Raw genomic sequence first — 20,852 nt, forward strand, 5'->3', positions numbered from 1 at the left:
GGGAGGAGGAGAAGGAGCAGGTGTAGCACTTGTCCCGTTTGCTGGCAAAAGTGCCAGGAGGGATATCAGTGGGAAGGATGAGTGGATAAGGGAGTCCCATAGACAGTGATTCCTATTGAAAGCAGAGGGTGCGTGGGGAATAAATGTGCTTAGTGGTAGGATACCATTGGAGATAGTGCAAATTATAGAGAATGATGTGCTCATGTGGAATAGTAGATCAGACAAGGGGAACTCTGTCCTTACCACCAGATGGATGGGGTGGTTAGGTCTTTAGTCCAAAAAGCAAAAAGGAGTTTTGAGGCCTTCCTAATGTTGACAGAAGTGTACAGGGACAGGAAGTCCATAGCGAAATTAAGGTGATCGGGAGCAGGGAAATGAAAGTGACTGAAGTGATAGACAGCATCTGAAGAGTCACAGATGTAGGTAGGAAGGAATTCAGCCAAAGGGGGCAAAAAGGGGTCCAGGCATGCAAACATGAGTTCAGTGGGGCAGAAGCAGGCAGAAACAATGGGCCTACTAGGAGAGTTAGGGGCAGGAACAAGAGATTCTTTCATTCCCAACTTCTTACTTCATCCTCCACCCCTCCCCCTCACCTGGTCTTAACTATCACTATCAGCTGATACTACTCCCCCTCCCTCCACCTTCTTATTCTGGCTTCTGTCCCCTCCCTTCAACTCAAAATACTTTATTTAATTAAAAAGTTTACTGTTATTTCACCCAGAAATTATTTGGATCATATTGGGTAATCCAGAAAGATCTGTCTTTTACCTCCAGCAATTCCAATCACCTGATATTCAAAATCTGATGAGCAGAATATGCAGGAAGCACTCAGCAGGTCAGGAACCACAGAGTGTATTGTCAGAACAGAGGCAACAAAGAAGTAAGGACTGAGAAAAAGCCCCTACAGGAAACAAACTGGGAGGATCTATTCAAATTCAAAGGGTTGTAGTGGATACTAATTCTAGAGGAGCTCAGATGCATACATCAATGGGACACAAGAAGGGGAGGAAGAGTCAAAGAGGGACCAAATGAAAGGTGAGTGTAGTGTGGAAATTGCCTGTAAAAGTAACGAGGGGATTGCAGTTAGTACCTGACAAAAATCATTGACATATTGGAACAGACACAAGGGTGATAGGCTCCGAAGCAATGCTGAAAGAAGGAATGTTCCACATTTTTCACCCTCTGCATCATCCAAGGATCCAAACGTTTTTCCGAATAAAGCAGAAGCTTACAAGCAATGCTCAGAAAGATTTCTCGTTTTACTGGGAGTCTGCTTTGAAAAAATTCTGTTCACTTCATGAAAGCGAATCTAAGCCTCAACTGCCTGTTTCTCCCATTCCTACTCCTATTCTAACATTTCTATCTCCAGCATTCTATTCTCTTCCAATCAAAGTCGACGTAAGCTGGAGGAATAACTTCTCTTCAACTAACTTGACATAACACAACCTCTGGAGTTTAATATTTAAACAAACTATGTCATCTAATCAGCCAATTTAATCTTGCGCCTCATGATTCCAGCATCGTTTTTTTTCTTTTTTGCTGGTATTTCAGATTTGTCTCCTCACATTTTCACCTACCAATTAGCCTCTTTCAACTGGCAGCACTACTACTTCTGTCTTTCCAAAGGGAAATGCAGTTGAAATGCATTCAACTAGTGCAAAACTAATGTATGATACTATTCACTTCAGGATGGAAAATGCAATACCATATTCATAACTTTCTAGGAAATGTGCATGGTTAACTTCTTGCATCCAATAAATGTGCAGAAAATTGCACATTCAGCAAGATGCATCAATAGTGTTTGTAACTAAGTGTAGCTCCTACCCATTGTTACTGAGCTATGCTCCCATAATTCCTTCCTTAACAAATGCCACAAACTTCAACTAACAACTTGGATACCTTTGTCAAGGGAGGGGAAGAGAAGTGCTGGTGAAGATTCGAGATTTTCCAACCCTAATAGATTCATTTATGGTCATTACATTAAAAAAGAATCTCTGTGCAGAAGAGGTTTACTAGGACGCTGCCTGCATTAGATGGCAAGTGCTATTAGGAATGGCTAGAAAAACTTGGGATTGTTTTCTCAGCGGTAGTAGAAGCTGAGGGGAGGCCTGAGAGAGGTTTATAAAATTATGAAAGGCATAGATAGAGTGGATAGCTGGCACTTTTGTCCCAGGATCAAAATATGTAATAGTAGATGTTGTGTGTTTGATATTTCAGTAATGTTTGAGTAATCTTGTATATATATCTTGCTTGTTTAAATAATTCATTATGGATTATATGCTTAAATATGTGAAAACATATGTCATCAGACTACCACGTGATATGTGCACACCTAAAATAAACCTGAAATTAGACTCACATTTCACACTTCAGTGTCTTCCTTTGAATTACTTTACTTGTTTCGAATTTACAAAACGTAACAGTAGAGGGAAAGCACTTAAAATGAGGGGGGATATTCAAAGGAGATGTGTGGGGTATGTTTATTTTCACACAGAGAGTGGTGGATGCCTAGAAAAAGCTGCCTGGGTGTTGGTGGAGGCAGATGTGACAGAGGCATTTAAGAGGCTGTTAGATTGCCACATGAATATGCAGAGAATGGAGGGATATGTACAAAGTGTACAAAGGCAGAAAGGATTACTAACTACGCATCATCAACTTAATTATTTCAATGCAATATCGTGGCCTACAGGTCCTGTTCCTGCGCAGTACTATTCTCTGTTCGATGTTAAATCATACTTGTGATCCAAATTGAGGCTGTTAAGTAGTTAAATATTTGAACAATTGCCAGGAACTGTGATAGTTTTTGGCATGACCTGAATAGTTATGATTTGGAGTCTTTGCTCTAAATATTTTGCTTGGATTTTGGGCTTAAACCACGCGTATCAGCAGGTTCTCACTCCTTGCGAATCTGAACATGTTTTTCCTATCCAATATTTTAGTCATTTGTAAGAAGCCCACCAGTTAAACAGATAATCCCCCTCACTCTTTTAGCAGATACAAGATTTAACAAATGCACTCATGGTTTTGCTCCTTTTTCTGAAGATGGATGAATATACAAACGACTAGTCCATGCCTTAGGCCAAAAAATGCCAAATAGATTTATTAAACAGGAAATGAATAAGTGAACAGAATCAATGACCTACTACAGCAAAGAATGACTCAACAATCCCTCTAGTAAGAAATAAAATAACAAATAGTTACACTGGTCACATCAATCTGCAGCATAAAATGGATGAGGGACATAGTTTCTCATCATTAACGTTTACACAAGGGAGGGAGGTGTTGCTGAGCATACATTAACATCGCACTATTCCTGCTGAGCAGAATCACAGCACTTGGTTGCTGCTCTGTAACTGCACCACGTTTCCTTAGCAGTAAGCAAAATCCTACCTTTGCTCCAAAGGCAGTGAAACTGGTCATTGTCCATTGGCTGATTGAGAATTAACAGGCAATATTTCAATTTTCCTAAAATGAAAAAAGGCAAAGTTAATGGAAAAAAATACACGTCCACACTAAATTACTCTGCAGTCATCAATTTTAGTGTTTCATCTGATCCAAGGATGATCACTTTGTATCTATCCCTGTTAACCCTCCAATTCCAAGGCACATCATTCTTTAGACAGTTACATTTGTCTTTCTTTATTCACCATCTTAACTGTTATTTCTTCTCATGTTACTAACCCCCACTCCCTCTCTAAAACCTCAATTCTTGTCACACATTTAAATCCATGTGAAAATAACATCTATGCACTTAGTCCTGCAATACTCAGTTTAGAAAATGTAGGGGAAAAGGAGAATTTTATTTTTCTTTATTTATTCAGCATGGAAGATTAATTTACTGAATAGTTAAGCAATGAATATGGTGGGAGATTGAAATCCAAAGAAATTTTTCACAGACAGAAAATTCAAATAAAAACAGAAAATATTGGAAATACTCGTGAGGTCTGGCAGAAAATATTAAAAGAAATGCAGTTGCTGTTTTCAGCCTAAATCCCTTGATCAAAATGAGGAAAGACTATAACTTCTATAGAAGTTATATCTATCTTGGCGATTGTAGGGATGACTGAAAAGCTTGAGCATGTAATTATTAAGAAAGAGAATGTGCTGGAGCTTTTGGAAAGCATCAAGTTGGATAAGACTAGACGAGATGTACCCCAGGCTACTGTGGGAGGTGAGGGAGGAGATTGCTGATCCTCTGGCAATGATCTTTGCATCATCAATGAGGACAGGAGAGGTTCCGGAGGATTGGAGGGCTGCGGATATTGTTCCCTTATTCAAGAAAGGGAGTAGAGATAGCCCAGGAAATGGGAGATACACATTTTAATTGCATGTCCTATTCCCATTCTGACATGTCTATCCATGGCCTCCTCTACTGTCAAGATGAAGCCACAGTCAGGTTGGAGGAACAACATCTTATAATCTGTCTGGGTAGCTTCCAACCTGATGGCATGAACATTGATTTCTCTAACTTCCATTAATGCCCCCCTCCCATTCTTACCCCATCCCTTATTTATCTATCTATCTATCTATCTATCTATCTATCCATTCCCTTTTTTACCTTTTCTCTCTCTGCCCCTCTCACAATCACTCCTTGCCTGCTCTCCATCTTCCTCTGGTGCTCCCCTCCCCTTTTCTTTCTCCCTACAACTCCCGTCCCATGATCCTCTTCCTCCTCCAGCTGTGTATCCCTTTTGCCAAACAACTTTCCAGCTCTTAGATTCATCCCTCCCCCTCCTGTCTTTTCCTATCATTTTCGGATCTCCCCCTCCCACTTTCAAATCTCTTACTATCTCTTCTTTCAGTTAGTCCTGACAAAGAGTCTTGGTCCGAAACATCGACTGTACTTTTTCCTATAGATGTTGACTGGCCTGCTGCGTTCCATCAGAATTTTGTGTGTGTTGCCAGGTTTTATTGGTTTGTTATCCAGTGTTTACATCCATGCTGACATTGTGTCCTTATTCCTGGTCTTCCTAGTAATTCTCAATAAACACAGTTCAGTTTATACTATCTCTGTGTCTGTGCCTTGCACTTGGGGACCTCTCCCAATGCCCCCGCTTGTAACATTTTGTGGTTAAGAAGTTATACGGTGCATTGGTCTTCATCAATTGTGGGATTGATTTATGAGCCGAGAGGTAATGTTGCACCTATATAGGACCCTGGTCAGACCCCACTTGGGAGTACTGTGCTCAGTTCTGGTCTCCTCACTACAGGATGTGGAAGCCATAGAAGGAGTGCAGAGATGATTTACAAGGATGTTGCCTGGATTGGGGAACATGCCTTATGAGAATAGGTTGAGTGTACTTGGCCTTTTCTCCTTGGAGTGACGGGGATGAGAGGTGACCTGATAGAGGTGTATAAGATGATGAGAGATATTGATCATGTGGATAATCAAAGGCTTTTTCCTAGGGCTGAAATGGGTAGCACGAGAGGGCATATTTTTAATGTGCTTGGAAGTAGGTACAGAGGAGATGTCAGGGGTAAGTTTTTACACAGAGAGTGGTGAGTGCGTGGAATGGGCTGCCGGCGACAGTGGTGGAGGTGGATACGATAGGGTCTTTTAAGAGACTCCTGAACAGATACATGGAGCTCAGAAAAATAGAGGGCAATAAGTAACCCTGGGTAATTTCTAAGATAAGAACATGTTTGGCACAGCATTATGGGCTGAAGGGTCTGTATTCTGCTGTAGGTTTTCTATGTTTTTATGTTTCTTGAAGCACAGTGGGGAGTATCCTAACTGGTTGCATCTTGGTCTGGTATGGAAACACCAATGCTGAGGAACAGAAAAGACTACAGAAAGTGGAAGATATAGCTCAGTACGTCACAGGTGAAGCTATCCACACATTGAGTAGATATTGATGGATCTCTGCCACAGAAAGCAGCATCCATTATCAGAGTCCCCCATCATTGTAGCCATGCCCTCTTCTCACCATTACCAAAGGGCAGGAGGTCTCTGGTCCCACACCATTAGGTTCAGAAACAGTTATTATTCTACAACGATCAAGCTATTGAACCACCGTGGATAACTTCTTCATCACTAATCTGAATTGATTCTACAACCCACAAACTGACTTTCAAGAACTCTTTACAATCATGTTCGCAGTATTAGTTTTATATACAGTTTGTCTTGTTTTGCACATTGGTTGTTTGTCAGCCTTTGCCTATTTTTGTTTAGTTTTTTGCAAAATTCTATTGTATTTCTTTTTCTTCTGTAACTGCCTGCAAGAAAATGAATCACAAGGTAGTATTTTGTAACATACTGTATACATACTTCGATAATAATTTTTAATACATTTTAAAATATCCCAGTAATCTAAACAGACTTTCACAACAAAGCAATAATTCATTTGCACTGCTTCAAAATTGAATTATTGCATTTTGTGTTCACACATGACCTACTCCACACAGACGAACAGATTATTTTGTGGAGCACCCATGCACAATCTGCAGGAGTCATCTTGACCTCCCTTTTACTACAACTTTAATTCAGTGTTCCATTCCTCTCGACTTCTTTACCTGTAGCTTTGTATATGGTCACAAGGTGGCTGAATACAACTTTAGAACACAGAATATAGAACTTTACAGCATAGTAAAGGCCCTTCAGCCCACAATGTTGTGCTGGTGGTTTAGCCAAATCGAAGATCAATCTAACCCTTCCCCCCTACATAGGCCTCCATCTCTTTTTATCATCCATGCGTCTGTCTACAAGTTTCTTAAATGTCTTAAATGTATCTGCCTCTACCACCACTTCAGGCAGTGGGTTCCACACACCCATCAATCACTCTGTAAAAAACCTACCTCTAACATCCCACTACACTTATTTCATTGCATTCCCTCAATTATTTCCCTGGACCTATTCCCTCCAAAATATCTATTAACTCCACCCGATTCTCCTGACACCCACCTACACAAAGAACAATTGACAAGAGCCAATTAAACAACCAGCACATCTCTGTGAAGAAACTAGAGTACCAAAGGGAAACTGGTACACACGTGGAGTACATGCAAACTCCACACAGACAGCATCCAAGTAGGGGGTTGAATTTGGAATCTCTGAGTTATGAGGCAGCAGTTCAAACAGCCCTGCCATTGTCCTGCCAGAGCTATCATGATTCCTGCATTTTCCACCCTATACTTAATAGCAAAACTGACTTACGAGGTCAATACCACATCATCTTTAGTAAAATGAATATAATTCCACAATAAGCAATTGCACATTAAGTAATGGAATTCCTGGATGTACCTTTGCACAATGTATCCTCAAACTACTACTGGGATGGCAAAGTACAAGCCATGTCTATCATCCAAAGTTCAAAGTACAATTTATTATCAGAGTACATACACTTCACCATGTACAACCCTAAAATTGTTTTTCCTGCAGGCATACACAGCAAATCTATAGAACAATAACTGTAAACAGGATCAACGAAAGAGCAAGAACGTAAAAGACAACAAATTGTTGAAATGCAATTATAATAACTAGTGAAAGCATAAGTAACAAGGTATAGATTCCTTAAGGTGAGATTATTGGTAGAGGGAAAAAACAACTTAATTTAAGATTTCATGAATTTTGGCATCCAACCAAACACAGAATGGTTTGGAGATTGAAGTGCACAGTGCATTTAGTTTCCAGATCAAAATGCAAAATCTTGAGGGAAGCAGAGGGTAGGATTTGATTTTGAGGCAGAAAATCTCTGTGAAGTTGGCAGAAAAGGTAGAGCCATATAATTTCTAGAGGTAAACGTGACACACAGTTAATAGCAGTATCCTAACAAATTTTCAAATTGGTTTTTACTTGACAAGAATGAGATATGATCTACCCACGAATAGAACAGGATTTAAATGAAACAATATACACAAAATGCTGGAGGAACTCAGCAGATCAGGTGGCATCTATGGAAATGAATAAACAGTCAACGTTTTGCACCAAGACCCTTCTTCATGTGCATTGCCGACTCGACAAACTACAAAAGGTGAGCAAGTGACATGAAGTGGTCTAAATCTGAAATCTGATTTACACTGCAGATTTGACTTTGCTGCTGCACACACAGCCGTGGATGGCTATGAGGCAGAAATGCATGGTCTGAACACAAAATAATCACTTTCATTAAACTTTTTATTTGATAACATATAACATGAGGCAGGACTGCAGAACAGAAAACAAAGAAGAGGCAGGCGAGTTGCTTCTATTGCCCCACTGTACTTTCTATAGAGTTTTCATTCCATTCTCCCAGTTCCTCTTCCTCCATCACATTTGCTTCAATGACAAGACCTTCCATATACAATTCATATACATTCCAGACACACTTTCCTTCTTCCTGACCCATGGCTTCTTTTCTTCATAGCTGACAGCTTTCTTGACTGCATCACACATCACCGCTTTCACCCCATCCCCTGCTCAGAGCAAGGATAGATTTCCTGTTGTCCTCAACTTCCCTTCCACATTCTGTTGGTTATGCTTCTGAGCTTTAATGACATTTCACTACCAGACACATCCTCCCCTCATTTTTCAGCACTTTAAGAGGAATATTTCCTTCACAACTCTCTGCTCAGCTCTTCTGAATCTATCATCCCATTTTATTGCACTTCCTCACACAACTGTAGGGGATTCTGCACAGATCCTTTACCTTTCTTCACTCCCACAAGCAACCTTCGTAGGTGGTTTACACGGCTTCCAATCTAGTGTGATGCATTCAGTTTTCATAACATAGCCTCTTCTACATTTGAAAACCAATCACAGGTTCAGCAACCAACTTGTGGAGCACCTACAGTCAGTCAGAAGGAGCTCCCTATTGCCTGCCATTTTAGCTCTCCACCCCTCAGTTTCTGTGGTCTCCTGAACTCATAATGAGTCCCCAATCCCTCATGCTTCCAAAAATCACCTCAGGCTCTTAGTTCACCAACCTCCTCACTCTAATCTGGGCATCTCACCCCTCAATCTTGATGCAAGTTTTAGACACAAAACATCAACAAATTTCTTTCGCTTCCACAGATGCTGTTTGACCCACTAAGTTGCTCTAGCAGATTGCTTATTCCCCACAGCAACTTGACTTTATTCTATTCCCTCATTCCTATCCATTTCTCCTCCTGAGGCACTTCGAATTAAAATTAAATTGCTTGTTTTTTTCTTTTAATAGAACATGAAGGTCCTGAACAGTTAACACTTGCTCTTCTTTGCCTGACTGCTGCCAGTCTGTTCTTATGTCAGGTTTCCAGCATCTGCAGTGTTTGATTTTCATTGAGATTCAGCTTTCCCTTGCTGTTAATTAACCTAAGTGTTTTATTTAGTGCTTCAACATCCAGTGTGCTGCGTCTGCCTTTTAGGGCATAATTATCACTAATCAGAAAGCGTTTCAAGCTGAAACACTCAAGCTGAATGACTTTTAAATACATCTCTTTCAGCTTAAACTTTTGCAATGCTTCATACAGCATGAAAGATTACAATGTTTTATCACGCTACACATAATATTTGCAAACAAAGGTGCTGTTATTTAACAACCAAAATCAGAGTATACCAATCACACTGCAAGTGGACACAACAGAGCTCATCTTAAATTTGGCTAAAAAACAACTAATTGCAATATTTAATAACTAAACTTTGCTCCAAATATATAACTAAAATGGACTTGCTTTGTTATTTTAAATAAACATATTGTAAAGATTTTTAAAAAAACTTCTAAATTTCACAAAACCATTAGGAAAGATATTACAGCTTCCCCTCCTGACAGGGTAGTAAAACCAAGAGCGAAATAGAGACAGCAGAGCAATCAGAAGAACCGCAGAGTGGGTAGACAGCCAAAGGCCTCACAAAGGTATCTTCCGCAAGACTGGCACAAGGGATTCTGCAAATGTTGAAGAAACAGTTGACTGTTTATTTCCCTCCATATATTCTACCTGATCTGAAGCTTACCCCCACCATTTTGTGTGTCTTGGGTAAAAGATAGGAACATCTTTCTTGGACCAATCTAATGGCACTATCCCCGCCCCATCCCTACTAACAGTGCCTTTGTCATAGGTTTAACACTATCACTCTTTGCTCAACATCTGAATGCTAAGGGATTTACTATAGTAAGGCCCCAACTGCAGTGATTCCAAAATTTTCTTCCTTGAAAATTACCAGGTCAAATCACATTTTTGCAATATGGATAAATAACAGTTTGCAAATAGGTTTGCAGATACGTCAAGAGTGTCCATGACTGAAAGTGAGAGCAGTTGCTAATACTACGAAGAAGGTGCTTGTGAAGCTAAAGGGTTGGAAGGCAAATAAATCACCTGGACCAGATGGACTACATCCCAGGGTTCTGAAAGAGGTTACTGAAGAGATTAGTAGCAATCTTTAAAGAATTACTAGATTCCAGAATGGTTCCAAAGGACTGGAAAATTGCAAATGGCACTGCACTCTTTAAGAAGGGAGGGAGGCAAAAGAACAGAAATGATAAGCCAGTTAGCCTGACATCAAAATCAGCATTGTTTCCTTGTCTGACAAATCTTGCAGTTCTTTAAGGAAATAACAGGCAGGATAGACAATGGAGACTCAATAGATGTTCTTTACTTGGATTTTCATTAGACCTTTGACAAGGTACTGCATATGAGGCTGCTTAACATGGTAAGAGCCTATGATATCACAGGAAAGATGCTAGCATAGATAGAAGATTGGATGACTAGCAAGAGACAAAGAGTCAGAATAAAAGGGCCCAAATCTGCTAGATAGATATCTGATGGATAGGGGAATCAAGGGATATGGGGACAAGGCAGGGACTGGGTATTAATCGTGAATGATCAGCCATGATCTCAGAATGGCGGTGCAGACTCGAGGGGCCGAATGGTCTACTTCTGCACCTATTGTCTATTGTCTATTGACTAGTGGTGTTCTGCAGTGGCCGGTGTTGGGACTGTTTCTTTGCACATTGTATGTCAATGATTTGGATGACAGAATTGATGGCTTTGTGGACAGGCTTGATATATGAAGACAGTAGGAGGAGCAGGTATTGTTGAGAAAGAAGGGAATCTGCAAAAGGACTGATACAGATAAGGAGAAAGGGCAAAGGTGGAAAATGGAATATAATGTAGGGAAGTGCACAGTCATGCACTTTGGTGAAAGGAATAAAGGCACAAACTATTTCCTAAATGTGGGGAAAATTCAGAACTCAGAGGTGCAAAGGGACTTGGGAGTCCTTGTGCAGGATTCCCTGAAGGTTAACTTTCAGGTTGAGTCAGTGGTGAAGAAGGCAAATGCAATGTTAGTATTCATTTTAAGTGGACTAGAATACAAAAGCAAGGATGTAATGCTGAGGCTTTCTAAGGCATTGGTCAGACCACACGTGGAGTATTGTGAGCAGTTTTGGGCCATTATCTAGGAATAGCTGTTCTGGCATTAGAGGATCCAGAGGATATTCCTGAGAATGATAGGGTAATGTATGAGTAAAGTTTAATGGGTCTGGGCCTGTACTTCCTGGAGTTTAGAAAAATAAGGGGAATCTCATTGAACCCTATGGACTATTGAAAAGCCTAGACAGGGTGGATGTAGAGAGGATGTTTCCAATAGTGGGGAATCTAGGACCAGAGGGCACAGCCTCAGAAAAGAAGCATATCCTTTTAGAACAGAGGTGAAGAGGAATTTATTTGGCCAGATGATGGTGAATCTATGGAATTCTTATCCACAGATGGCTATGGGGGCCAAGTCATTGGGTGTATTTAAAGTAGTGGATGATAGGTTCTTGATTAGTACAGGCATCAGAGCTTACTGGGAGAAGGCTGGAGGGTTGGAAGGAATAATAAATCAACCATGATAGAAAGGAGGAGTGGATAGATTGAAATGACTAGTTCTGCTCTATGTCTTATGATTTAACATGCAACCAGCAACACTTATAGAATAATGTTTATATAACTTCATCATCTCTTTCACCAAGGATCACCAAAGACACAGTGCAGTTTTGCCCTCCTTATCTGAGAAAAGATATAGTTGACATTTTGGGAATGCAGTAAAGTTTCACCAGCCAGGAATGGCAGGACTGAGAAGATCCTATTCACTAGATTCCAGATCAATGACAGTCAATCTCAATAAAATATACAAAGCTCAAATGATTAGACAGAATGGATGTCAATCATATTTGAAGGATAATTCCCCTACACGAGAAAATCTGCAGATGTTAGAAATCCAAAGCAACACACATAAAATACTGCAGGAACTCAGCAAGTCAAGCAGCTTCTATGGAAATGAATAAACAGTTGACATTTTGTGTCAAGACCCTTCTTCAAGATGCAAAATATTCACTGTTAGCTCTTTTCTGTAGATGCTACCTAAATTGCTGAGTTCCTCCAGCACTTTTTGTGTGTTGCTTAGGATAATTTTCCTGGCTGAGATAAGAGGTCACTGTCTCAGGACTGTGTATTAGATATTTTGGACTGAGAAGCATAAACATTGGTTAATCTGTGGAATTTTCTACCACAGAAACAGGCTAGGGCTTTTCTCTTTGGAAAGAAGAACGGTGAGAGATGAATTGATCAAAGTTTAAACATCTAAGTCAATTTTATTATCAGAGTACATATTTGTCACAACATACAACCTCAAGATTTATTTTTCTCTAGGCAAACTCAGCAAATCAAAAGAATAGTAACTATAATCGGATCAATGAAAGATCAGCCAGAGTGCAGAAGACTGTATAATGCAAATATAAATAAAGAGCAATAAGTAATGAGAACATGAAATAACAAGACAAAGAGTCCTCAAAATGAGATCATTGGTTGTGGGATTATCTCAGTGGATGGGAAAGTGAGTGGAGTTATCTCCTTTATTCAAGTGCCTGATGTAGGTGTATAAGATGTAGATTGAGTGGGCAGCTAAAGACTTTATTCCCTGGGAGAAAAATATTGGGAGGGAAGTATAGGAGGGATTGTCAAAGGCAATTTTTTTTACCCAGTGGCAGGGGTAGTGGTAGAGGCAGATACATTAGGAACATTTAATAGACTCTTAGATAGGTACATAGATGAAAGAAAAATATGTGAGCGAAGCGAGAGGGAAGGGTTGGACTGATCTTGGAGCAGAACATTGCGGGCCCAAGGATCTGCACTGTGCTGCACTGTTCTGTGTTCTAGAAGCTTGTGGAGGCCAAGCCACTGAACCTTTCTGAGGAGGTAGGAAGGTAGACTTCTTGATACAAAAAACATCAAGGAGACAGTGAAGACTGCAGGAACCTGGTGGTGAGGTTCTGAGTCAGCAGTTTGTAGTGAATGGTAAAGTGGGTTTGTAGAGCCTAATTTCCTACACTTGCTCCAATTTTCAATGTCAATGGTTGCGTTTATGTCCTACAATGAACTTTAGCTTATGACAGACAAAAGAGGAATACGTGGAATAAGAACAGACACAGCTTTTGGGGAACACAGTGACACCGCTAGTAGGGCAATCTCAGTCCTGAGCCCAGTGTTGTCTGTGCGGAGGCTGCACAGTCAGTGGAGGGGAGCCTTGATGGGAATGTGGAAAGAATAAGCCGGATTTAGTGCAGGTTTAGTATAAATGGGTGTTTGGTGGTCAGTTAGATTCAATGGCCTGAAAGTCCTGTATGATCCTCAGAGAATCGCGGTTAATTTGGAACAATTTTCAGCGTAGGTAGTAATAACTCATGTGCTTCCTCAAAGCATCCCAGTGCCCACAAACAGCTTCCATGGGGATTGGTACATATTTCTTATAATGTGATGCTATTAGGTTGGTGGACCACAAAGCTCTAAACTCAAACGAAGACCCGACACCCTATCCGATATACTGTCGTTAGGTAAGGTTACCCTCACCAAAAGGAGGTTATACGATAACCACAGTACCTGCTCAGCAAAAGTTAATTCACTTCCCAATTTATCCTCCACTGCGAGTTCAGCTGCCAATACCCACAACTGAGTTGTTGGTCACCCTTCCCTACCAAGGAGTACATACTTCCAGCTAACAAAGTAGTTTAAACACAGGTCATTCCTTTTTAGTGATACATGTTCAAGTTCTGACAAAACTCTTTAATCACATTTAAAACTTACAGAGGAGTTTTATCTTTTAGAAAATTCCAAATTACTAACAACTCCTTAAAAAAAGATTTCCAAAACACAGATACAAAAAGACACACCAACCAGACAAACAAGCGAATCATCAGTCGCAACAATCAAAGGCAGAGGAATGGATTGTAATTCACCCTGTGATTCTGTTATTTGTCTTGATGTTTTTCATCATTCCTAATAACCCTGACTTGCTCTCTACATTTATACTGTGCTTCTGCCAACTGGGTGATTTCACACATATATAATATTCTATAGATACATCTTTTTATACAAACGGTCTGAAAGCTTCTAGAGACAGTGTTTCCCAAAACCCACAATTAATGCTGTGAAGCTGACTCTTTGAGCACACAAAGCTTCCAACTATTAACAGATCAAATGTTTGACAGTAACAGATCAGCTAAGTGATAATAACAATCTGGTCTGCAAGCTTCTTTGAACTAAGTAACTCTGCCAACATTTGGTTTGAAACAAACCCAAACAGTCACTTTACACTGCAACTCTTGAGAAGTCAGTCCAGCTGCTGTAAACCAACATCCTGCATTTTATAGACAGCGTGTCTGTTTGTAAACTTCACTTCAAACTGATTATTGCTTGTAATTTTACATTAAAAACTGAAGACCGGCTCCCATTTATGTCAAGATGCTAAACAAAGAACATTGATTGGAAGTTTATCTTATTCTAACATAACTTTTTGATCTCCAGAAGTTTCTGCTGCTTCGTTAGAAAGCTGAGCCAGGCAAAAAAGCAAGAAGGCCCTGGGCAGTAGTATCCATCCCAATCATAGGGATACCTTGAGGAAAAAAGTAGGTTTTGATAATGACCAACTCTGCACTTACATCAAGGTGTAAGATTGCTTCTGCTATCTTCCTTTTGAAGCATTCGATAGTTACTTGTAAGGAAAAAGGCAGCAAGTCTAGAAGGTAGATTCTAAAATTCTATCCTCATCTTTCCAGCAAATTAATTACATTGAATCTTCCTAATATTTCAAAGAAATTGGGCTAAATGAACTTGCTTTAATCTTTTCAACAAAAAATTCAACTCTTTTAAGCTTCCACTCAGAATTTAGTACCTCGACGATTTATAAACAACATTACTGCAATCTTTTGAATCCTAATATCTCACACTGCTTTGAAGGCAAAGCATTGAAAAATATATGCCACAGGCTTGATTCTGCAGTCAGCAGTTTCTTATAAACCTCTCGTGATTTCTGTCACAAAGAAGTCTTCTTTACCAATATTGGCTACTGTCACTTCAACTGATCCAGCAAGATTGTACCCGTATATATAAATTGGCTGAGAAACTAATCCAAGCAAATTGTAAAAAAACAATTAATCTCACACAATGCAAACCAGGAACAATAAAATATAATTTCTAAGTAACAAGTTAAAAATTTTGTAGAATACAAAATAACAATTGCATCCTATATGTAATGTTAAAAAAAACAAAATAATACAAAAGTGTTTTACAAGTTAAAAAGTTATTGATTGTAATATTCATCTCAAAAAATTACAATGCACAGAAAGGAGATTATATTTGTAAGAGAATCATGGAAAGTCTCACATGTCATTTGGCCTCAAGGTAGCTTACAGTGAGGATAATTTAAATACCATATCTGATGCCTTCATCATTTTCCTATTTCTTAGCAGCCTGGATAAGGGTGAAAAGCACCTGTACAACAGTAGAGAATCATTCAGCGTGTATTCTGGATTTCCATATTTAACTAGATTACGCACATTATAAGTTGCTGTCAATTTCAAGAAGTAATGACAGTGAACATTGACAGCAAACCTTGTTAAATACCTCAGTCAAATCCATCAAATAACACTCTACCATCACCTGCTACTTCTTGTTCTTAAGTGCATTATTCTGCAACATTTTACCCATGTTGATGGATTTCTTTCCCAGAAACATTCCCATGGGAATCTAACAGTATTAGGCTCTTGGAGAAGCTATCATTTTTTATTCCCAACAATGCTAATCATGATTCTCCTCGCTGCCCCCGACTCCCCCCTCCCATTCATTTTAATTGAAAAGAATCAGTGAGATTTTATCAGGTGCATTCTCCCCACACAGAAATAAATTTTGCACATAGTAAATCATGACCTGCTCTTTCTAAATGTAATGGTTTCTTCACATGGTATCTATGCTGACAGCTTTGATACAGTGCAGCCATTTCCAGGATGGATATAATTCCATAAATGATTATATTCTATGTTCCACAATGTTAAATAAAATATTAAATTTTAACCTCTTATTAACTCTTCATGTAGCATTAATAAAGCTCATGGAAAGATGAAGAAAAGGCACGACTAGGTGACAACACAATTCCTTAACCTGCACAGCCATTCAATAAAAGCATGAGTGAAATTTCAAAGGGCTCATGACATTGAGGGTAATATGCAATGAATGGACAGAGAATTGGCCAACAAGCAAAGCAAATTGTCAGGATAAACAGATCACTTTGGTTGGTAAGCTGCAAGCAGCGTGGTGCATTCAGATCAGTGCTGAGCTCTCCAATCTATATACAGTCCATATTTATGACAAGTGAAGACATGCTGCTAATACAAAGGATGGGAGGAAAGCAATAGCATGAGCGTAACACAAAAAGCTATCGGATAAGTTCAGCAATTATGCAAAATCTATCAGATGAAGGGAAATGTGATGCACAGATGTTATACTTTAAACCTGCATGCACGGTGAGTAAGTGGAATAACAAATAGAACATGGCCTTTACTTAAGTGGATGCAGCAAGAGTTGCAGTCAGATCAGTAGCAGCTCAGTGGGCTCTATTGTACAACTGGGTTTGGGCTTTGTGAGTTTTGTTTATTTTTCTTTTTCATTCGGGGGAGTAATGTCTTTTCCTTCAACAACTCCCATGGTTTTTCTGTATTTCATGGTTATCTGGAGAAGATGTTTATCAGAGTTTTATTGTACATGCATACATTGACAATAAAATGAACCATGGTACCTTTGTACCATAAACTAGTGAGGGCTTGAAAGGAGAATGAGACAAATGAATACGTGGCTGAAGAGCTGGTATTTGTAGGGGGGCTTCAGCTACTTGGACTATTGGGATTTTTTCCTGAGCAGAGTAGAACTGTACAAGAGGTATGTGTTGTAGCTGATCTAGAGTGAGACTAATATTCTAGTAGAGAAGATTGCTTGTGCTACTAAGCATGGGTAGACTAGTCTGGTAGGAATGAGGAACTCAAAGTAGCAATATGTCAAATAAGAACATTGAGGCCATATAAAATGTTGATCTAGATCCAGTTGTAACCTTAGACCACGTTCTTTACTGTCCACCACAGCAGCAATTTTAGTGTCACCTTACTAATCATGACAACTAAATTCTCTTCCAAATCAGTAATATCAATATGATGATTAATAAATGACTCTGCACCAGTCCCCTCACACATCACTGGTTACACATGTTCGATCTGAAAAGCCACCCTCCACTTCCACCCTCTGCCTCCGACCACCAAGCCAACTTTGTATCCAATTTGCTGTCTCATCCTATATCATATGCATTCTAACGTATGTAAAGTCTATGCCAATAGTGACCCTTGCCCTTCTCCATCCACTTTGTCACCTCCTTAAAAAATTCAGTCAAATTTGTAAGACATGATGTCCAACGTATATAGCCATTCTGACCCTGCGCAATCAGTCCTTTGCTTTCCAAGTAAAAATAGATCTATGGCAAGGTTCACTGGCCTGTGGTTCATTGGCTTATTCCTACTGCTCTTCTTAAACAAAAGCTCATCATTAATCATCCCCCAATCTTCCAGTACCTCACCCATGACTGACAAAAATATGAAAATCTCAGCAGAAGTCATAAGATACACCAGTTAAACACTGAGACGTATCCCCCTATGTTTCAAGTCTGCTAAAATCTTCTCCTTCATTATGTCACATGCATTAGGTTATCACTGTCCTCCTTCCTGAATTCACATGCATACATGTCCTCCTCCATCGTGAATACAATTCAGAAGGATTAATTTAAGACACTGCCCATCTCCTGGGGCACCACAGTATTCCTTTATTTCAATGCAGTACAGTCCATGTTCAAAGCCTTCTCTGGTAATGTTCCCAATTCTTCCTCCGCCACATTGATGACTCTATTGGTCCTGGTTCCTGCACCCATGCTGAGCTCATCAATTTCATCAACTTTGTCTCCAACTTCCATCCTGCCCTTAAATTCACCTGGTCCATTTCTGACACCCCCTCCCCTTTCTCAATCTCTCTGTTTCCATCTCTGGACACAAACTGTTGACTGACATCTTTTATAAACATACGTATCTTGACTCTCCCTCTTCTCAACCTGTCTCCTATAATAATGCTACTCCTTTTTCTCATTCCTTCACCTCCACCACATCTCTTTTCAGGATGTGGATTTAATTTCCAGGACATCAGAAATGTCCTCCCTTTTCAAAGAACATGGTTCCGTTCCTCCACCATCGATGCTGCCCTTACCTGCATCTCCTCCATTTTCCGAATGTCCACCCCAACTTTACTCCGCCGTAAAAGTGACAGAGTTCCTCCTTATCTATAACCCCATGAGCCTCCACATCTAACACATCATTCTCTGAAACTCCCTCTCTGATTCCCTTGTCCAGTCATCCCTCTCCACTAATCTCCCCCCAGCACTTACCCCTGCAAGCGGTTAAAGTACTACACTTGCCCATTCATTACTCCCTTTCCTCAATTCAGGGCCCCAAACAGTCCTTCTAGGTGAGGCAACACTTCCTCTGTGAATCTGTTTGGGTTGACTAATATGTCTGGTACTCCCACTGTGGCCTTCCCTATATTGGTCAGACCTGTCATAGATGGGGGACCGCTTCTTCGAACACCTCCACTCCATCTGCTAGAAGCAAAACTCCATTGGGAGCCAAACATTTTCATTCTGAGTCCCATTCCCATTCTGACATGTCAGTCCATGACCTCCTCTTGTGCCACAATGAGGCCATCCTCAGGGTGAGGAGCAACACCTTATATTCCATTTGGGTAGTCTTCAACCTGATTGCATGAATATTGATTTCCCCTTCCAAAAAAAATTCTGTCCCCCTCCCCTCTTTTCTATTCCCCACTCTGGCCTCTTACATCTTCTCACTTGCTTAACACCTTTCCCTGGGTCCCCTCCTCCTTCCTTTTCTCCTGCGGTCCACTCTTCTCTCCTTTCAGATTCCTTCCTCTCCAGCCCTTTACCTTTCCCACCCACCTGCTTTCATCTATCCTCTTTCCCCTGCCTCCATCTTTTTATTCTTTCATCTTCCCCCTTTCTTTCCGGTCCTTAAGAAGGATCTTGTCCCAAAACATTCATTGTTTATTTATTTATTTCCATTGATGAATATAGAACATAGAAATCTAAAGCATATTAAGGCCCTTAGGCCCACAATGCTCTGCCGACCATGTAACTTACTCTAGAGACTGCCTAGAAATTCCCTTTTTCATAGCCCTCTATTTTTCTAAGCTCCATGTACCTATCAAAGAGGCTCTTAAAAGACCCTATTGTATCTGCTTCTACCACCACCGCTGGCAGCGCATTCCATGTACCCACCACTCTCTGTATAAAAAACTTACCCTTGACATCCCCTCGGTATCTATTTCCAAGCACCTTAAAACCATGCCCTCTTGTGTTAGCCATTTCAGCCCTGGGAAAAAGCCTCTGGCTATCCACATGATCAATGCCTCTCATCATCTGATACACCTCTATCAGGTCACCTCTCATCCTCCGACCTCCAAGGACAAAAGGCCAAGTTCACTCAACCTATTCTCATAAGGTATGCCCTTCAATCTAGGCAACATCCTTGTAAATCTCCTCTACATTCTCTCTATGGCATCCATATCCTTCCTGTAGTGAGCTGACCCGAACTGAACACAGTACTCCAAGTGGGGTCTGACCAAGGACTTATATAGCTGTAACATTACCTCACAGTTCTTGAACTGTCCCATGATTGATGAATGCCAACACAGCATACGCCTTCTTAACAATATTGTAAACCTGCGCAGTAGCTTTGGCTATCCTATAGACACGGACCCCCCCTCCCGCCCCCCCCCGATCTCTCAGATCCTCCACACTGCCAAGGGCCTTAACAATAATATCATATTTTGTCTTCAAATTTGACCTACCAAAATGAACCACTTCACACTTAGCTGGGTTTTGTCCATCTGCCATTTCTCAGCTCACTTCTGCAATCCTATCGATGTCACGCTGTATCCTGTGACAACTCTCCAGACTATTCACAAAGCCCCCAACTTTTGTGTCATCAACAAACTTACTAACCCACCCTTCTACACTTTTTCATCCAGGTCATTTATAAAAATCACAAAGAGGAATGGTCCCAGAACAGATCCCTACAGAACACCACTGGTCACTGACCTCCATGCAGAATACAAACCATCTACAACCACTCTTTGTCTTCTGTGGGTAAGCCAATTCTGGATCCACAAAGCAAGGTCTCCTTGGATCCCATACCTCCTTACTTTATGAAGGAGCCTTGCATTACCTTCATCAATGTGTTTTGTAATATCCTCAAAGAATTCAATCAGACTCATAAGGCTTGACCTGCCCTTGACAAAGCCATGCTGACTATCCCTAATCAGATTATGTCTCTCCAAATGCTCATAAATCCTGCTTCTCAGCATCTTCTCTGACAACTTGCCCACCACTGGTCAGACTCACAAGTTCCTCAAGCACTCTGTGTGTGTAGCTTTGGATTTCCAGCATCTGCAGAATTTCTCCTGTAGCTGTTACTCTGTCACTTTTGCTTTTATTATCACTTATAGTGTGGCGACCCACTTTCTGCGCAGGTGAACCAGCT

At 40.4% G+C, this 20,852-nt stretch overlaps 1 protein-coding gene across 19 annotated transcripts in view; it reads right to left on the reverse strand.

Annotated features, from left to right (window-relative positions):
• The window catches only part of tpk1 (thiamin pyrophosphokinase 1), a 364,043-nt gene that overhangs the window by 257,771 nt on the left and 85,420 nt on the right, over positions 1-20,852 (reverse strand). For all 19 annotated transcript variants that reach the window (XR_009512677.1, XM_059972409.1, XM_059972403.1 and 16 more), the window contains one exon: positions 3,391-3,465. Coding sequence is in view for 18 of the 19 variants with exons in the window: in XM_059972403.1 (XP_059828386.1) it covers positions 3,391-3,465 (75 nt within the window). In the remaining variant the exon portion in view is untranslated. The remainder of the gene's footprint in view (positions 1-3,390; positions 3,466-20,852) is intronic.

Source organism: Hypanus sabinus, chromosome 6 (genome assembly GCF_030144855.1).
Source record: "Hypanus sabinus isolate sHypSab1 chromosome 6, sHypSab1.hap1, whole genome shotgun sequence".
Classification (NCBI taxonomy): Eukaryota; Metazoa; Chordata; class Chondrichthyes; order Myliobatiformes; family Dasyatidae; genus Hypanus; species Hypanus sabinus.